The sequence below is a fragment of the Orussus abietinus genome, unplaced genomic scaffold (genome assembly GCF_000612105.2).
Source record: "Orussus abietinus isolate OABI.00-Male unplaced genomic scaffold, Oabi_2.0 scaffold387, whole genome shotgun sequence".
Classification (NCBI taxonomy): Eukaryota; Metazoa; Arthropoda; class Insecta; order Hymenoptera; family Orussidae; genus Orussus; species Orussus abietinus.
This window is the reverse complement of record NW_019394530.1, coordinates 1-20307: the sequence shown is the minus strand read 5'-3', so window position 1 is coordinate 20307 and position 20307 is coordinate 1. Positions and strand designations below refer to the sequence as shown.

At 36.2% G+C, this 20307-nt stretch overlaps 3 protein-coding genes across 18 annotated transcripts in view; 2 read left to right on the top strand and 1 right to left on the bottom strand.

Annotated features, from left to right (window-relative positions):
- Positions 1-6382, top strand: part of LOC105702682 (protein hu-li tai shao) — a 44743-nt gene extending 38361 nt beyond the window's left edge. For all 7 annotated transcript variants that reach the window (XM_012430414.2, XM_023432636.1, XM_023432641.1 and 4 more), the window contains one exon: positions 311-6382. The gene's annotated coding sequence lies outside the window, so the exon portion shown is untranslated. The remainder of the gene's footprint in view (positions 1-310) is intronic.
- Positions 6383-7535: 1153 nt separating this feature from the next.
- On the top strand, positions 7536-16915 carry LOC105702684 (short/branched chain specific acyl-CoA dehydrogenase, mitochondrial). Of its 4 annotated transcripts, none has more exons than XM_012430424.2 (10): positions 7536-7818; positions 9229-9327; positions 10031-10142; positions 11773-11873; positions 12073-12279; positions 13156-13326; positions 14009-14134; positions 14667-14849; positions 15749-15884; positions 16623-16915. In XM_012430424.2, the coding sequence occupies exons 1-10, from the start codon at positions 7804-7806 to the stop codon at positions 16799-16801; spliced, it is 1329 nt and encodes a 442-aa protein (XP_012285847.1). In that variant the 5' UTR covers positions 7536-7803; the 3' UTR covers positions 16802-16915. The 4 variants fall into 4 exon arrangements, with proteins under 4 accessions (XP_012285847.1, XP_012285850.1, XP_012285849.1 ...); XM_012430427.1 differs by lacking the exon at positions 7536-7818 and adding an exon at positions 7984-8122 and having other exon boundaries at positions 16623-16801; XM_012430426.2 differs by lacking the exon at positions 7536-7818 and adding an exon at positions 8132-8262 and having other exon boundaries at positions 16623-16801.
- Positions 16916-17361: 446 nt separating this feature from the next.
- LOC105702685 (protein FMC1 homolog) lies at positions 17362-19891 on the bottom strand. 7 transcript variants are annotated; one of them, XM_023432645.1, is made up of 3 exons: positions 19696-19891; positions 19340-19610; positions 17362-17876 (listed from the first exon to the last, which is right to left on the bottom strand). In XM_023432645.1, exons 1-3 carry the CDS (start codon positions 19824-19826, stop codon positions 17556-17558), a joined length of 723 nt encoding a protein of 240 aa, XP_023288413.1. In that variant the 5' UTR covers positions 19827-19891; the 3' UTR covers positions 17362-17555. The 7 variants fall into 7 exon arrangements, 6 of the variants coding, with proteins under 6 accessions (XP_023288413.1, XP_023288410.1, XP_023288412.1 ...); XR_001104308.1 differs by having other exon boundaries at positions 17752-17876; positions 18811-19610; XM_012430429.1 differs by having other exon boundaries at positions 17752-17876; positions 18915-19610.
- Between the last annotated feature and the right edge of the window lie 416 nt (positions 19892-20307).

Genomic DNA, 20307 nt, shown 5'->3' with positions numbered 1-20307 from the left:
CGTGCTGCATTCAAACAGTTAAGTTATTAAAACATACAAATCTTTACCCTGAGAGAATAATTTTTCCCTTCAATGGGTAATATATCATTTTCCTTTCCGCGGTCATTTTGAAAATGGGAGTAACACTGGTGCAGTGATTATATATTCCAATCTTAGCGTTGAACAAATGAAATTAAAATTATTACCATAGATTAAACGGTGTTAGTTAGCGAGTTCTTCATGAAGCGCGGGTACAAAGGAGCGATTCAATTACGCTATCAGCGTGAGTAATATGTAACGTGCTTACCGTTGTCTCAATCTTAATTTGCAGACACTGCCACGAGCGAAAGTTTATCACAAGTAAAGACAGTATGAAGAGATGCGAGATCGAGTGATCCCAAGGGTATCAAACCAGAGAAGCAAAAACGAGGGAGGACGAAGCTGGAGGAATGCAAAGAAAAAAAACGTCGAGACGAAGGAAAAGGGAAGAGAAGAATCGAAACCAGGAGAGGACGGACTTCGACCGAAGTAAACGAGGGAAGGGAAAAGAAAAACAATCACAGCATCTTTCCAGGACTCAAGACTGCCATCACATTACATCTACAATAAGAAGACTATATTATATTGTTAATGTTTTTACGTTTTTAATTTGTTAAGTGCCGCGCTGTCATATTTAACTCATTGTCATAGGCCCTAGTTCTGCCGACATCCCTGCCTCCGCCCGAAGGAAGGAGTGCTCTCGACCTAGGTCAATTTAATTGTCTAAAATAGGAGTACTCGGCGACCTTAGTCGCCATTGCGAGCGACTTTTGCGATAGTTAAGACGAGCTTTCTCGTGAATTTCGTCGAGCGACTCCATGAAATGGCAGGTCATCCGTTAACGTAGGGATTGGTCCATCGGTTGGCAGGTGGACCTTCCTTCTAGGGATTTTCGATTAACCGTTTTGCATCCCTCGTCGAAAGCTCTCCGGTCTCGTCCCGCCGAGGCTAAGGTCGAGAGAACCTCGTAGGAGATTCATCGTCCTTAGACGGGAGTTCTTTGTGACCGTGGTTTACTTTGCATGGAATTTTTTTAAACAATCTAGCGCACCCATCTCCCGGCAATTATTTCGAATGTGTCGACAAACGCCTTGGCGTCTCCCTTTCTCTGTTCGTCGGACGTTTTTAGGACGTGACAGGATAACGATGCTAAACGATTCGCAGGATCGACTTGAATTCGTTAAACGTGATTGTAAAATGGCGGACCCTCCCCGAACCATAGATCTTACACACATGGAGGAAACATTGCTATAGTATGTGCATACGATTAGGTGTATGGAAAAGGTTAGACAGAGAAAGGGACCTTCTCCCTTTAAGTTATTCCCGGAAGTACTCTCCGCGCGCATAGGAGGATCGATACACGAAATTTATACGATAGGATAAATGATAAAAACATGTGAAGATCTTCGTTTCTCATTGAGAAAGTTCTTTACATTGAATGAATATTAATTTGCTGCACTTTCTCTGATCTTTTCTTTTGTAGTTTTTTCGTATTTATGCAAAATGGAGCAGTCGCAACAACATGCTACAGTACATGCTACACTTGTGCAGTAAAGACTTCCGGTAACACTTAGAAGGAGAAGAGATCTCTCTCGGTGTAACCTCCTCGTAACACCTCTCCACTCCTATTTATGTTCTCTTCGTGTATATAAGCTCTGTGCTTCGAACCGTGTCGGTTGGTCCGCCATTTTGTTTTAGAGAATTCCAACACAACCGATAGTAAAAATGAATTCCTCGTTTCTGAGAAACCCGTTGGCCGGCCTCAATCGAGACCTGGCCTAGATATTTCAGATAAGGGGAAGTTTCGATTCTTTCTCCACCGAGAAGAGTTCTTCGTGTCCACCATTGTCATTCCTAGTAATGATATCATTGGTGATCGGATCAGTTAGTTCTCGTCTACTTTTTTCGCGAGCTTCGTCGAGCGACCCGGCACGTCTTTTTTCTCTTGAAACGATTCTCCGTTTCGTCTAAGGGGATTCTAAACGACCTCTCGGAAGAGGAACGACTCATTGTTTCTTACGCGTTACGTTAGAAGCGCCCCAGCCGATATCGATCAAGACCGATGGAGGTTGATTTGACAAATCGACTTCGACCCGGAGCACTTCCAGATACGGACTTTTAACGATTAAATGAAATAATGCTGCGATTTCGTTGGGATCGCTGCCGATGGCGGCAGCACTTTGCGACTGGGCGAGTACCCGAAGTTCTCGAAATCGGGTCACTTTCGTCTTTCTCTTCTTCTCTCTCATCGCGAGGTCTCAAGATTCTGTTCGAGAGGCGCGTTATATAAATATATAAATATATTATACATATTAATATAGTACAAGGCGGAAGAGGCGCGCCCACGTGAGGGAACGCCGTTCCGATTTTTAAGGACGGACGCGTGCGCCGCCATCTTATTTCTTATTCTTCTTCCTCTTCGATATGGCCTAGGAAGCTGCGGGGAACCGGATCGAGGTTGCCAAAGTGACCGACACGAGGCGAGCAGGAATAGAAAATCAACGGTCCTTTCGTAGGAAGAGAAAACCGATATTACTCTACCTTTAGTAGAACGCGAAAGAACTCCTTTGGGCTCGACAAGCCCTAAAAGGGCGAGTACTATTCTTGCAAATGGCGAACGGAAACGGGTCTGGTTGGAAATGAATGGGATTTTTAAAAGGGTCATTTCTGCGTTCTAAGACTCGTTTGGAATCGTCGACCCTCGGAGATAATGTACTCGCACTAAAATCGGGCTTTATTTAAGAACGGCGTAAATTGTACCGGCGATTTCAAACCAGTCTTGGTCCATCGCATTCAACGTATCGATACAGTATTACTGTGTCATACTTCAGATTTCCTCGGATCATGTCAACGTGTCCAGAGACACCTGAGATTAGAAAAAGAAACGGGAGTGAGACGTTATTTTTCACTCACAATGAGCCACTTAACTTCTGGCATTTCTCTTTAAACGAAAAAGACTGTGGACGAAACTCAGAATTTCGGAACTCCCTTGATGCTCGTGCATCTCTATTTTACCGTCACAATTTATACTTTTCAATGCTATGTACCATTTTAAACGTAAAAGCGGTAAAAAAAAAGAGAAAAAAGAGAACCGTCAAACGGACTTTGTGATCGTAGTCTTTTGAAAACAGTTTTATGCTACTCTTTTTGAACTCCAAATCTACATGGTGTCTCTTCAAGGCGTAAAGAATAGCAGCGAGTAGACAATGCCCATGTTTCCATAATAGTACAGTAATAAAGTGATCGCTTGGGTATTTCACATTTTAGCGTCGGATAGACCAAGCATTTCCTCGCATTATAAGATACACATTGTATGACAAAGTTGTCTAGATACTCGTCTGGAGAAACGTGAGCTTGCGGCTCTTTTCGTTTATTACAAATGCAAGGGATCCTTATTACACGTGATGCGTTGAACGATTTCATTTCCGTCCACACCGGTTTTGTTTTGTTAACATGAGTTCCAACGTTATGAAGGATCCAATAGAAAGCACGAAGGAAGTCGATGACACGAGTGTTAAGCCAGATACGCGAAAAACTTCGAGAAAAAGAGTCCGAGGAATTGCGTCCCTCTGTCCGGACTCCGGATCGTCGATCTCTCCGAGATATATTTTTTATTGACGTACAACTTAATCGTTCGGCTTTCTTGTGCTTGCTGAGAGAGCAATAATCGATTTGTGACGGGGAGAGTGTCCGTGTTGTGCGCCAACGCTTCGCGTTTTAAAGAGCCGACTGTTGGAATTGGTAGAAATTGTAAGAAGATGGTCCCACGGACCGAAGTGCGATCGGGAATGGCAATATGCCTTTAATTTCGGTTTAGGACCAAAAGAGCCACGACTCGACCTAGTTAACGCGCTTCGTTCTTTGTAATCCGAATACTGCAGATAACTTATATGTTTATTAATGATTTCATACCCAAACGTGTCTAAAGAAAGTAAAATTAAGCTCGTCGGGTTAAAGATATCAACGTAAATGCGGAAGTATCTATACGACAGTAAATTAGGGTTGTTTACGGTCTTAATTATTACTCTAGAATTTCAAGTTCGCAAATTGCTTTTAACGCATGTCGCATATTTTACCCGACATTTTAGCTCGTTGAGTCATACGTTATATTTTATATTTCCGTTTCGTTGTCTTTTACTGTCGCGATGTCGCTCCGCAGAATTGCGCTCGTAGAGTCAAACTTTTAACTCGTGAATCTACGAGTGACTTTACTTGGTGGCTTCGAAGTTTATTCCCTGATGCCATGTATGCCACTGGTGGAAATGAATGACTTCCCATTGTGCACTCGCGACACCATGTCTGTAAGGAAGGCATTCATCTCTACTACTGTGCATGATACATTCGTGCGGTATGTTTCTTAAATATTTAACAGGGAGCTACTGATTTCTTTGACATGTAATTTACATGCAGCATTCGCCCTACGAAAGGTATTAGAAGTCGAGTGAACGAGTCAGGAAGGATTGGTGCGAATCACCGTAATGTTTTACCAGGTCTGAAAGACCTTTCGGAGTATAATAGCGTTTTTATTACAGGATAAATCGCCCGATCGAACATTCGTGCCTCTTCGATAATGCACATACGAATAGGAGCCACGGTTCGCTGTTCGATTTTTTACGATATATTTTATTTTCCACTGTTCTATTGATTACTTTCTATTAAGATCGATTATTATTATTGATTATTAATGATTTATCATTTCGTGCGAGATAGGGTGTACACTTGAAGAGAGAAAAAGAGAGATATGTGAATCGTGTGTGAAACGGAGGAAGTAATAAGTGCGATGTATACATAAATGTAACGTTTTCTTTCCTTTTTAAGCTTTCTTTGTACAGGACACGCAGAACGAGAAAGAGGATCGATTATAGCTCCCCCCCTCCCTCCTGTCATCCCTTATTATTCCTCATTCCTCCCCTTTTTGTAGGATATACAACAAATGATATTGCGTGCTAGGCAAGCGCCATTATTTCGCTCTTGTTGTTACGCGCTTTTGCGTGTGACTTGCGAATTAAAAATCGATGCAATTTACGACGCTAACATTCGTTCATTACGCGAGTGGAACGATGACAGTTCTTTTTTAATCTCCCACTGACGAATCTGCACGTCAATTGTGAAACATCTGTATGGTTGCCGATACGCTGATAATATTTTACGAAGCTCGTGTAATGAACTCTGTATGCGCGTTAAGCCTGTTTTTGTAAAAAAAAAAAGAAAAAAAGTGATCCGTAGCGGATTTAACCGGCGAAATTCGTCGAAGCCGAAACTAATAATTGTTAGGTAATACTTATAAAGCTTCGCTTTTTACAAGGAGTTTCTTTTCCTTTTTTATTTCTAAAGTGAATTCATCGGTTCGGTTTCGACGAAGTCGATTAGCGAATTTCACAGATGGATGTTTATAGCGAGTTCAGGCTTTGTCACTCATGTTGTACACAGAAATTGCGCGCGTATCCAATTCAATGCTATCACGTAATGATGATGAATGTATTATTAAATTATACGATAATTGCAATCTATTATTGTAATAGTTAATATATATTATATATAATATAACAGGTAATATTATTAAATATACAAAAAAAGTAATTTTAGTTACGACCACGACTTTGAAAACTTTTTAATAAGAAACGACTCATTTCTGAGATGTTTAAATCGATAATTTTCCAAGGATTTTGGAACAGAGGTTCATAGTTGTATATAACAGAACTTATTTATTTGAACTGCATTTACATGTCTCTTATGCATTTCATGTGGACTTCTAGATGACTAAAAACATTGACATGCATACATGTATAAAATGAATTGATTATGAATTTAATTTGTACTACTACTATTGGAACTTAAAACATCGTAAAACTAAATAATTTATCTAACATTTTGAAGATCTTTGGTACTTATTAGTTTTGTTTTTTTTTTTTTTGTAAAATTGAAAATTCATTCGTATTTGCACAAAGCGTGTAAATAGTTTTAAAATTGCGAAATACCAATACAAATCTCCAGGTATCGCGACAATGTGTTGCAATGTTGAAAAAGTATCGTCAATAATTGTGCCATTTACCGATTTCGTTACATTTTATATCAGAATATTTTATGTAATCAGCGCAAAAGTCACCCAAGACTTTGAATCTTACTTTACGGAATTTAAAATTATTTATACTTGACTTTGACGCAAAATTCATTATTAAATGTGTCCACACGAGAAAATAGTAAACTGGCAGAAAAATGTGAAGAGTTACATGGCAGATACACATGCATATAATACAAATCGGTAAATGAAAATACTTAGAATGTGAATAACATACTGAAAAGCTTTGGAATCTGCTAGAAGTAGTCATACATTCTTTTTTGGTATTAAAGAATTTTTATTCGAGATTACAATATTGATTAATACCCAATAGTTCTTTAACGTTTTGCCTAGAGATAGGAAATTTAAACTTCCCTTATGGTTTTTTCTTAAATTATATTTCACGGATATGTTAAGTATCAAATACAAATGTATTCCTGTTTAAAACTGTTGTCGCTTAACTTTCAAACGTTGATGGTAATTAATTCTTTAGATATTAGGTCCGTACTCATATATCATCCTTACGTACGGTAGCAAGAGTTTTCAGGTAAGTACTCCCGTAAACATTTATGGAAAGTATAGACAAATTTTAAATTCTCTCTCTTAATTTATGGAGATGGTCAGGGTATTGGCCAAGCAGCCATTAGTAGAATTATAAAAAGTTAACAAATTTAAAATAATTTTCGTCTTATATCGCATCCACTATCTCGTACATGTATGCATATGTATGATAATGCTAATGCATCGAATCATTTAAATGTAACTTGCAAATATATTTGCCGCGAAACTCTACCGAGTTTAATTGCTTCTTAATAATCAAGATACGTCATACCGTTGGGTTTAAATTGGAAAAAAAATGATTACAATCGAGTGATAGTATAAATTAGTATGCTGCCATATGTACATACATTAACACGATGACCGTCAGGTGATCACCTGTAAATGACAATCGCTCTGCACTGATAACCATCGTGGCGATCAACGTGTTAAATTTGAGACAAACATCACACGTTTAATGTTTTATTATTTTCTCAATTTTGAAGTTAGGTAATAATATAGCAATTCCTTCACAGATAGACAAAGTGATGCAAAAATTACATGAAATTAGCCTTATAAAAGATCATGAAATGAGTCATGAGCGTACCGCTTATGAGTCCTCATTTGGAATTCATATTTCCAGTAGACACTGACGAACCAAAAATATTTAAATATGAAAGAAATTAAAGTACATACAATGTCTCAATCTTTGCTTGTACAGCTAAATTGATCTAACGCATTGCCGATAAACAATTTGTTGCTGTAAACAGTTTGTAGCTCATATTTGAGCCACCGCGTGACAAATCTACCGCAAATTTGTCTTCAAATTTATTATATAATATGCGTACACATATTGCAGACATTTCATGCGTCAAATGGTCTGGAAATTGTAAATCGATTTTCCTCATCACATGATGATCATGCATCTCTATCTGGGTTGTTATCCTCGTAATATGAAAATACGTTTTTTCAGTTTCTTCTGATCGCAGATAATCGAAACGGCGAATGTAATGAAAGTACTGTGCAATGAGACGATACTTATTACACACTTAAATTATTCCCATTCCCTCGGATGTGATTTATTTTAATACTAGAACTACCGACGGATTTTTTAACTGTAGTTGGCCATGTTAAACCTGTCATTTTGTGTTACGACTTGGTAGTTCTAATGTGAAACACGTCTCTGATTTATGATTATGTTACAGGTAGGTAATACTTCCTGAACTTACCATTGTGTTCTGGGGTACCTATACTATCTTTCACAATCAGTACCGAAGGCCATGAAATCGATTCCTAAATTTACATGATTTAACATACAAATGGCAGCGAATTGAACAGTACTTTTTAGTATAGCAGCTGACTGGCAATCACTGGGACAGTGTCACAGTTACGTTCTGAAATTTATACTTCCGTGATAACATATTTTGATAAAGAATTGACACGTTACAATAGTGACCGTGCACTATTTTCCTCCAGATAAGTAGGAAAATAAAAAAGAAAAAAAACGAGGTGATTACAGTCTCACGCCAAGTCTATTCTTGCAAGTAAAACGTATATATCATTTGCCAAGTCTTTTGTCACAACAACAATAAGGTATTGTGATTCCTGAACGGAGAGGCAGAAATTATGCAAAAGTTATTAACTGCAAGGTAACAAATTTAATGTTAATTGTTTATGAACTTCGGATGGGAACATCTCACATCGTATTGTGTTAAAAAGATATTACAATTTTTAACCATTTTCGTTGAAGCTTATAATTTATAACATATGTTATACATTTACTATACAATTTTACTCATTTGTATACACAATCTCATACAATTATAACACGACGTTGTAAGATTATAAAATGATTTCGAAATTTATAAACAACGTGTGCTAATTCGGTTTCGGAGACAGAATATATCATTTTACTGCAAGCACAATTCGAAAATAGGGATTAGAAAATAAAATACGACTGAATGTGCTTACTCAGATCACGCAGGTTGAAATGAAAGAAGTTGCGAACTAAAAATTCAAACTAAAATTTCAACTCAGTCAACATCAAATTGGAAGCTTGCAAAAGCGCAAAGACACATCGGCGATCTCCGAATTCTTTAATTTTGCGGAGATCGCGGCACTTCTTTCGGATGTCGTAAGAAGCTCCAGTGATTAGAGACCCACTAGGAAGATAAGATTCGAGTGTAGCTGTTCCTGCATCGAGGGGGGGATTCGATATAAACTTGGCGGGAGGACTAGAGTCACGTCAACAACACCGATAGCAAACTCCTCCGATAAGGAATTAGGTGAATAAGTCCACAGCTACTGTAACTGTCTACATATTTCAACTGACCGTCCATTGGTAGATGTGTGATGTTGTGTTCTTTTTTGCGTAATAACCAGTTCCGAGGCCCCGTACATTTACGAACAAACTCGTTCTTCAAGCTCCAGTCACGCGTTTATTTATTATAACGAGCAGTTCGCGAGCCAGTCGATCGGTTTCCATAAAGCTGAGTCCCTCAACATTTCATCTGGTTCTTTGAGGGAATTTCACCTGGTTTTTCGAGAGAATTTCATCTGGTTTTTCGAGAGAATTTCATCTGGTTTTTTGAGAGTATTTCATCTGGTTCTTTCAGAGATTTTTATCTGGCTTTTTTTTTCCGAGAATATCTTACCCGGTTCTTCGAACTCTTATCCCGAGAAACATGAACTCCTTCAGCTCGATTATCAGAACGGTAAGTAGACTTTTCAGATATCTCGACTGTCTCAATTTGAACACTGACTCTTGACTTGTGCCTCACTTTTGGGGTAAAAAGTCCTCTTTTAGCCATTTAACACATTAAGCCGATTTTGTTCAGGCGGCGCAATTTTTCATGTATAGGATTCTTGATGCCGTGCCACCGCGTTAAAGACTACAAGTAGAAGACCTCTTTTTTAACGCTAAAAGTGAGATATGAGGACGAACCTAGATATTCTTTGACCTCTTTAACCGTGAGCAGTTGTCATTTCCGCAATTCATTCCGACATAGGAGAACTACTAATTTCTACCGTGTCGTTTAGACAGTGATTAACTGATAAGGCATTTTTCAAGGCCTACGAGTTTTTGTCATTTCTAATACAAAAAAAGTCGACTTTAAGTACAGATGACGTGATGATATATCCATACATGTGAGAGATATATATATCGTTAATAAAATAAAAAATGGTATATTACATATTTTTATGTCGGTACTCCAAATAATGCATTGATGTAAGCTGAAAAAAGGATTAAATAATTTCCCTTATATATGCAAAATTGATGGTGAGAAAACAAAAGCTTCATATATTTATCGAAACCGTTTTTAAAACGGTTCGTACGCCGCGCGTAGCATTCACTTAAGGGATAAATAATAAAGAATAAGCAGTAAATTCCGAAATAACTGATTAAACAATTTTCAGATCCCGCGGCAGTTGATGAAGACCCGGGAATTACACAAGTCAGCTCCTTTAAGTCAACACCCTCAACCTCTGACCCGATTTACAGACGAGGAACTTATGATGAAGGAGTCTGGTACGTTTAAATATATTCCACATGTGTATTTTACGATAATCATTACCTAAAGAATTCACAAAAAATCTTGAAAGATGGCAATTTTAATCGATACCATATTTTCTAATTTATATCTCATACTTTTAAAAGAGACTTGCTTATGTTTTGCGCCGATACGAACAGAAATTATATAAGACGTGGAATTAAATACAATACAAGATATAAAAGGATATAAAAGAGATCATTGGGGTGAGATAGGGTACTGATAATCGAAAATGATTGACAATGGAAAATGAGAAGTGTGGGATAACGTATAGCAAGATAAGAGGGGAAAGAAGAGAGTATAGCTTGAGTCGAGATTGTTGCTTTATTTAAAATTTGTATAACCCAACCAAGAGCATTTGATCCTGCTTCACTCTTTATGTTCTATTTTCGACCTTGTACATCCTACTATTCGACTCCGATAGTAGAAGTAATTAGACAGTCTACTACTTTTAAAGTTCAATGTAGGATTTCAATTGTGTAGAAGTAACTCGAGTCGAAATTAAAGTATTAGTTTGAACCTGCGTAATCGAAGAACTTTTTTGATCTTATTTCACTCTTTAAGTCCCACTTTAAGCCTACGTGCAAAAGAAATGGAAATATCAGTCACTTTTAAGGTCGAAAGCAGGACCTCAATTGTAAAGAAGTTATTATCTTAAAACCCATTCAAAGGGCCTGCATCTAAAAGTTCTCAGTAGGATCCAAATTTCAACTCGAAAAGGGCTAAGAAAACGTCAAGAAGGTATACGAAAAAAAGCGAGAATAAAATGGAAAGGATAATATGTGTCTGGAATAAAAATTAAAAAAATGTTTGCTGTTTCTGGACACCTGACTATATTTCTTTTTGCTTTGGGGAGTGTCAAAAGGCACCTGTATACATCATCTCATGTATAGTATATGTGTACTTAATACAAATGAAGTTGATAAACGTACGTGTGAGATAAATTCGGCCTCGTGCTTGACACCATTTTTTTATTATCCAACCGTGATATACCATCATACGTTTATTTTTTCTAATAAAAGAACTGACGGCGATTGCCATTTTCATACAGCGTCTTGGATTGATATTTTCCTGTTTTCTTTGCACACGAGGTACTACGATACGCTTTCTGCCTTTTTTTATAATTCCTTACGATTGATATTTAGCTGTAAACACTTCATTTAATGATATAATGAAGATATATGTTGCAATAAATGATAAATCAAATGAGCAAATTACGATTACTTCAGTTAGTAATCCATACGATTACTTACAGGGATCTGCGGGCATAATGATAAAACGTTCGTTCGTAATAATTTATTAAGAAAACAAAGATATGTCTGTAGGTACTTCTGCTTTTATGCCATGATTGTTTTGAAATTGATATTTAGAGGATAACAATTGAAGTCCAAAAATGTTACGGAAATATTTCAAACATTTAAGCTGAATGCACGACTTTGTAAGTAAATTTTACTATAGGTGTGCTAAAGAGAAATTAACGAAAACGATGAACCATTTGATTGTCCTTTCTGCTGATAAAATGTTAAATAGATTGTAATTCTTTTTAATTTTCATTGAATAGTGCGTATACGTTTTGTATTTTAAACATTAACAGTGTCCTCTTTTTAGTGGCAAAATTGGCAAAGGATGAAATTGGACCTCTTGTCCGGAAGATGGAAAAGGAAGGAAAAATCGATACCGGTGTTCTAAAGGAGCTTTTTCAAAATGGCGTAAGTAAATTACGATTATACGTAAATAAGCATCAGAATGTGGCAGGAAATAAATTAATGGTGAATGATAGAAGAATTTCGTACTTTTTGGCATGTCACATTGCAAGGTACTTTCAAAACAAGAACTCGTCCTCTCATAAATAGCGCGGCAATAGTTAATCATGGAAATTCTATAATCTTTTCCGTACATCTTCGACAGTTAATGGGTATTGAAGTTCCAACAGAGTACGGAGGTACTGGAAGCAATTTCATGACTACAATACTTACCGTAGAAGAAGTTGCCAAGGTAGATGGTTCAGTTGCTGCTGTCGTCGACATACACAATACATTAGTGAATTCCCTAATCATCAAGGTTGGCAGCAAGGAACAAAAGGAGAAATTCTTACCTAAACTAGCACAAGAATACGTAAGTATAATCGCAAAGCGCCAGCATGGAATTTTACATAATGGATTCTCATTTTTCACTTGGCGTCGTCATCCGAAAGTTAAATTTTAATCATAACTATAAGGAACTATCATGATACCTCTGCTATTACAAATGTTGATCATTTTCCGAGGAATGACAGTGATAAGTGGCAATGTAACAAGAATGTCTTTAATTAAAAATTTGCTATCTATAATATACCGATGATTAGTTATGCATACAAGGAATCTTGATGATTAGTTATGCCTACAAAGAATCTTGATAATTAGTTATGCATACAAGGAATCTTGATAATTAGTTATGCCTACAAGGAACATGTATATCCCAGGTGCATGCCTCACCGATTTTCTTGGTTCCGACATATATTCTAGTACATCAAAAAATAAGAGACGCGTATTTTTTTTATACGCACTAATTCGCCGGATTAAAAGGTAAAGTGATCCAAAAACACTTTTAATACTTTTTAGTAAGTGGAATATTTCTTGATAGGACCACCTGTAATTTGTCCAGTTCGAACCAGCGATTCCGATAATAAATCATATTCAATTCCGTTTACGAAAAAATGTAAAGAAATTGTTTTTGGGTTCAACTTTGGGGGTGGTTGTGATTCCATAAACTCGCGAATTAGCGCGTATAAAAAAAAAAAAAGAAAAACTCGCATCTCTTATTTTTCGATGTACTGCAACATATGTCAGAACCAACAAAATTGGCCAGGTACCCTTGGGATACTTTCATCGTTAGAGATGTAACAGTCAGTTTTTTATGTATTGTTTACATAAAACTGTTTATATAATATAGTTTCTGAGAACTATCTCCAGTTATAGTAATGATCGATTTTAACATTTTCTTTTATTTCAGGCTGGTAGTTTTTGTTTGACAGAGGCTGGTTCTGGCTCGGACGCATTTTCGTTGAAGACAGAAGCAAAGAAGGACGGGTCCGACTATGTAATCAACGGTACGAAAATGTGGATTTCGAATTCTGATATAGCAGGCGTATTTCTGGTTTTCGCCAATGCAAATCCCTCCGCCGTGAGTGTAGTTGTTTGACTTGAAAATCTTAACAAACTAGTGTAAATCGAAAGTGCGGTTGAAAGATGAAATTCACCCGACTTTTGCGACACCGATATGCATTCGATGAAAACAAGTGACATAATAATTGGCTTGAATTACTTCCTTGAGGCACCAAAGGAAGTTATTCATATTTTTATGATTTTTCTCTGGTTACAAAATAAGGAATATAAATATGAACGAACTTAAACAAAGCAGATATCTATTCCAAACTATTGCAATTAGACGGCATGATGATGTAAGGTACAAAAACCACTAGATGAGATTTAATTTTATTCGTGGTACATTTCATCTTTCAAACATGTTATTGAATATAGTAACTATAATGATTGCACTACAATTTCTGTAGCGCTTTTTGAAAATGTTAACAGCTCTACTGAACATGAGACATCTAAGTTTCGTGATACGAAGTAGGCCACCTTTTTGTTTTAAGAATTTTTATGAAGCTTTTAAGTATTTAATAAAATGTAATTCATTTCAATAACCGCATGTCACCAGTATTTAATTTCATGTGTGTTTCTAGACTACTGAGTACTCGAACCGATAATTTTAACAGAAATTCATGTAATATGTTGGAATCAAAATCATGAATTAACGAAAAAAAAAAATTCATGGCAGAAAATTATAAGGTTATTAATTTTAGGGCTATCGAGGGATTACTACATTCTTCGTGGAGAGAGACACGCCTGGGTTATCAGTAGCAAAGCCTGAAGATAAATTAGGGATCAAGGCGTCCGGAACTTGTATGGTTCATTTTGACAATGTCAGAGTGAGTACCTAAGTAAGCTACTAAATCGGAAATTACTAACAATCTCTCCCAACTTTTTCAGTAGGTCAAAAATAAACGGTTAATAATTAAACCAAACTGGTTATTCTCTTAAGTATATACATACAATTTTTAAAGGTTTTCGAAAACCATTAGTCGAGAAGAGCATACTTCTGCTGACATTTTTTTTTTATAATAGTTCTTTAAAGAACAATATCCCAAAACAGCATCTAGGCTTCAGAATATACGGAAGAAAAAGAATCACGTCCTGTAAGAAATAAAAATGACACAACTTCCATTAGTATTTCCAATACCTGAAGCCAGTTTGATACGGTTAATTTTTTTTCTTGGCAAAATCATTTCTATTTAACGTAAAATTGTCATCATTTGACTTGTAACGCCATTTCATGAGATTAATTTCGTCGGAGGCAAGAAATTTCTTTAGCAGGAAATATTTAAATCGCGGCAAATAATTAACTTCGCTCGGTGTACTGATATATTGTGAAGTATATTTTTCTTTTTCATCGCCGTTTAGGTCCCAGAAAGCAACATCTTAGGAGAATTAGGACACGGATACAAATACGCTGCAGGTTTTTTAAACGAAGGTCGAGTCGGTATCGGTGCTCAAATGATTGGCATCGCGCAGGGCTGCGTGGATGCCACTTTGCCATATACATTAGAAAGAAAACAATTCGGAAAAGAGATCTTTTCATTCCAGGTAAAAGAGTTATTATACATTTAGTTAATAAAACCCAAAAGTCGTACCGCCGCCCTATTTAAACTTCAGCATGGTGAACGATCAAGCACAGTGTTTGTTCAAGTTCGTTAAAATTTCGCACCCCACAACTTTGCCAGGACAAAATTCCTCGGTTATCGTTTACAATGTTACATCGTTTACATCGTTACTCAATTATCGTCTAACATTCACTATAAACAAAGTCACTGACATTTAGTACGCACTAAATTGTTTTCTGACATAGGCTTAAGGCGATGTGAAAGTGGCGTCGAATGGGTTTTCTTTATAAAACTTTTCTCTCAACTCGGTTTACCGAACAGTTTGAAACGTGAATAAGGAGACTATAAGGAAGGCCCTGAAATTCATGAAATTTCAATTCTTTTCGAATTTGTTTCTGGGTATTTTAAAAATAGTTTATAAAAAAATGAAATTTAGCGAATTTCAGGACCTATCTTAGGTTCTTCATATTTACGTTTTAAAGTATGACACAATTTGAGACACCCAGTTCGTAGAAAAGTTTTATGAACGATTGAGCTTTCGGATGCCACTTTCACATCACCTTAAGGTGGCTGCATACGAAACGATAAATCGTACCGATAAATCTGTGCAAATATTGATGGGTATAGACTTGACTGCGCGGATTACAAATCGGTGGGAATTATCTTAACGCGTGCAATCACTATCTCTCATATATCAGATATTCATTTTCATTTGTTGCCCGGAAATGCGGGAATAATAATGCAGCCGAAAGTAACATTAATTACTATTAAATGTGCCACTACTTCTGTAAACATTTAAAACTTTATATGGAAGTTAGATTAAACTTTGGCACGAACTTTGTAGTTTACTTTGATACGCAATAACGAATTCCTAAATTTCAGTCCATGCAGCATCAAATTGCTCAAATTGTGACCGAACTGGAGTGTGCAAGATTGCTGGTTTACAATGCAGCAAGATTGGTGGATGCTAAAGCTGACGTAATGAAGGAAGCTGCAATGGCAAAACTTGTGGCATCTGGTACGTGAATCACAATGTTACAGCACTTCCGAATTGCATTCCATTGAGTTTTGAACATTTAATAATATTAACGTGAAATGAAATCCTCAAAACAGTCGATTCAAATAAAACACTTTTTTTTAAGGGTATCGTTCCCATAAACACGCTGAAATTTTAACATGACTGGAAAACACCTAAGGTATATATTGACACTTTTAAAATGTTGACTTCAAACAAAAATTTGTTCGTTTATTTTTGTTATAATGAACATTTTAAGTGTCGGAATATTCCTTAGGTGTTCACGAGGCATGTGCTGAAGTTTCAGCCTGTTCGATGGAAAAATTCAAATGTTGAAAGTGCCAGATTAATTCCTAAGTGCTCAGGAGGCATGTATTAAAGTTTCGGACAGTTCGGTTCAATACCTTTAAAAAAATGTCTTATTCGAATCGACTGATTTGAAGGGGTTTCACTTCACCTTAATATACTGAAAATTTATTGAACATAACATATATGTACGCGTATACTTTGATACGACTTGTGTACAGTGACATGTACTCGAAGGAGTACATGTACGGACATATATGCTACATATTCATAGTGACAGGGTTCATTTATGAATACATCCCCTATTACCTAAAAGCACTTCAAGAGCCGATTAATTACCCTGTTTATAATTATTACTAGAAAACTGGGAGGATTTAATCGCATATGTTAGAATTATTAAAAATAATACATAAAATGTTGCATATATGATTTCAGAAACTGCTTTAAAAGTGACTGCCAAGTGTATAGACTTTATGGGTGGTGTAGGATACACTACACAATTTCCCCAGGAGAAGTACTTCAGGGATTGTAAAATTGGCACGATTTATGAGGGCACCAGCAACATGCAACTTTCAACTATCGCTAAGTGCATTCGCAAACATTATACGCAATAAAAATATATTGATCATTTTACCAGTCAAAGTATTTTTATCTAGAAATTATCCCGATATATTATGGTAACAGTTACTTGTTCCTATTTTTTTTTTTAATACATGGTATCAATACAAGCTTGAAGACTATGAGCATTAATATACCTTTTCACAAGTCGACTGCACTGTAGTTACTTTCATTCGTAATTTTATCCACTTGTTGGAAAACTAAAATTATGTTAAACGATTAGCTTGAGAAATACTTGTACAGTTGACTAACCACTGCGCTTGTAAACAATTATTATATGTTTTAGAACTGTTCATTTCAGTTCTTTCTGTGTTGTGCACATACAGGCTTATTTAAAAATAATCACTTTCAAACTGCTGATGTTTTTGTTCAATTTAACACTAGAATGACCGGCAGATTGTTTTTGTATAGGATGAGACATTTGAAACAAGTCATTCTGACCCGCCTTGGTAGTCCTAATGTTAATAAATATTTTGTACTTTTACCGAATCCCATTAATTGTACTACAGTCGTCTTTGATAGACGTCTTTGACGAAGGATGAAAAATTCTAAGATATGATCAGCGAGTAATTTTATTGATGTTAAGATTCACCTGACTTTTAAGCATAACGTTCTCCTTACAATTATCTTACAATATTAACTTATAATTATAAATGTCACACTATTTTCTCTATATAGAAAAATGCCTATCCAGTATACAACATTAGCAATTTCCCTTTTGCTCCACTAAATAAATATCTATCGTGAACATTACTTTGGATCATGTGGCAATTTGAAGCCGACTAAGTCTGCTGTTTCTTTTAGACTGCGCTCACCTTTCCCGGCATATTGAGTTTGTATTTCATTATACCTTCTTAATGAGCTTAGATAACAGAGATAAGTTTGAGCTAAATTGTGTAATTCCTCTCGTGCCTTGCAAAGTACTTCTGACGTTTCACGATGGGCACGGGCTTGATCCAATATATATTGCACCATAATATTATCTTTCATTTTCTTCCCATGAGTACTATGACGAATCTCACTAATCAAAGAACGGATGGTCCTGAGATTATTATTCATTTTTACGTTTATCTGTAACAAGCATATACAATGAGTAGTTAAATGTTGCTCCTTGTATGCTTTCGTTAAACTACAATTTGGCATTGAAATTAATAACAAGATTAATCTGACCAGGGAACGTTTTTAATATTTTTGCATAGTATAGCTGTAGTATGATGCTGAATAAAACTAATGACTATATTTTCAATATATAAAGTATTAATCATTATATCAGTCTTTTAAAACACTTGCATTCCTCATTCGATCAACTTAAAAAAAGAGTTCCAAACTTCATCAATACTTGGATCATTCCAATAATGGATTTATTTCGAATTTTGATACCAGATAATTGCATGTATGTAAATGATCCTATTTGGCTAACATGAGATAATTTAATTAGAGTACATTTGTTGATTATTTATGTACACGCATAGATGCACATTTTTTTGACACAGAGAAATTTGTAATTTGTGCCTGTTATGTATTATTTACCAGCTATGCCAGAAAAAGAATAAACAGTGACTAAACTGACTTTTCGTACATTATGAATATTTTAGAATTATGGAAAAATAAACTAATAATTGTTTGAACATGTAAAAAATGTTCAATTGTTACATAATTTGCCAATATAATAAGATGCCAACAATGTTCACAAGTTTGGGAACAATTTTATCAATAAATTAACCCTTTGTGCTCGACAAATGACTCTGTCACCGCTGGCAACTGGTTTTGCAAAGTCCTCGAGTGCAAACGGTTAAAAATACCAATTATTCATGATTTGGATATAAAATTCTGCGATCTGAATGTAAACAGAGTCAAAGTGTTAAATGAAACAAAATTGAATTAAGGTAATATTGAGTTGGAGATTGTTTTGCATCTAATCTTTTACCACATAAATATACAATTATTTTCATATCTTAAATATATGTGTACACAAAAGTTTTAATTAACACATTTAGATAATTACCATCCAGAAGTAATAAATGGCTGAATAATTAGCACTTTCTCTAACTTATATTTCATTTATTATTTTAATAAATGTGCTTTACCACATTTTAAATGAAGAATTACATTTATGTAACAGCTAAATTTCTTAGTTTCTCTTCAGTAGAGTCCAACACGAGTTCTTTGGAATATTTAGGCTCCTCTCGGTCATCCCAGAAATTTGCAGGTACAGTGGTCAATTTTTCTTTAGTAAAAATGTGAATGTTGGTACTGCTGAATGCCTCAACATATTTGAAAGTATTCCTCAGTGGAATTTCAGTTACGTAAGGATGAATTCTTAAAACATAAGCAGCAGAAGCCAACAATTCTTTTTGTGACTGGGAATGGTATAACTCCCACCAACTATTTGATAATAATACACAATTATTTAGTTCTAAGCCCCAATTGGCATATAAAAAATTATTTGTTAGCTGTTTTGGACAATGTGGTAAGTATACCAGCGTAACTTTATCATTAACTCTTCGCTTCCCTCGCTCATTTTCCACGATAACTTCCAAACCTAATGTTTTCAAAATCTCTAATTCGTCTTCACTAAATTTTGGATCGTAAATGTGTATTTTACATTTATAATGTTCTTGCAGTGTTACCAAAAGAGCTAGTTGATATTTAGATGAAGAGTTTTCTCTAAATTGTCCTAAACCGTAACAAATAAATTCCGAGAAACCGTCAAAATTTAAAAGACTCAAAGACTGCTTTAGTCCATCAAATATAACTTTCTTATACGAGCTCTCTCGCAATTCCTCGACAGCTGCTCTCACTCGTCTAAAAGTCGTCAAATATGAAAGGTTAGGTCGCATTTGTGCAACAATCTTATCAGCTATTACAACAGCATGGTAATATACTTTACCGAAGAACACCGTTGCGATCAAAATCTGTTCCTTTCCAACTTATATCTGAATTATTACGAAGAATAAGTACTTTTTTTCCAATTTTGACGCTTTTTCTTCGACTTACGACATGGAACTCGTCTGGATACATTCTACCAGAAATGAATTAGGAGACAGAGACGATTTGGGAAATTGCTCACGGGCAGGGTCGCGCGATCACATCCTGTGCTGCCCTCTGGTTTCGTACGTCAGCTTTCACCGTTTTTTGCCCCCAAGGGCGGCGCAACGATTTTCTGGTAGGGGCTCGCGCACTCGCAATGGCGGTCCCATTTACCAGTGGCCATTGGCGGCTCACGTACTCGTAATAGTGATCAACTGATCTATGCCAAATCAGAGATGAGTTGAGAGATTAACGGGAAGGATCGAGCGACCGCGTCCTATGCGACCTCCGGTGGAGGATGCAGACGGCTAATGCACTTGCCACCTGTTACAACTCTGGGCAGCCCGAGAAACGGCTGAAAAAGCGATGAACACCTCACAAAAACTCCAAAACCCTGTGTCTCCTCCGAAAAAAATCACAGCCACTAGCTCGAGAGATCAATTTAAACGGAACAACCTTCCCCATCAAGCTA

What these genes read in the sequence shown, in the direction of transcription:
- LOC105702685 (XM_012430429.1), bottom strand. Translation starts at nt 19,826, where the DNA reads ATGTATCCAGACGAGTTCCATGTCGTAAGTCGAAGAAAAAGCGTCAAA. An exon ending in GATCGCAACGGTGTTCTTCG is followed by an intron (nt 19,611 to 19,695) that starts GTAAAGTATATT and finishes GACGACTTTTAG; the next exon opens with ACGAGTGAGAGCAGCTGTCG.
- LOC105702684 (XM_012430424.2), top strand. An exon ending in ACTTATGATGAAGGAGTCTG is followed by an intron (nt 10,143 to 11,772) that starts GTACGTTTAAAT and finishes TCCTCTTTTTAG; the next exon opens with TGGCAAAATTGGCAAAGGAT. An exon ending in TTCATTTTGACAATGTCAGA is followed by an intron (nt 14,135 to 14,666) that starts GTGAGTACCTAA and finishes ATCGCCGTTTAG; the next exon opens with GTCCCAGAAAGCAACATCTT.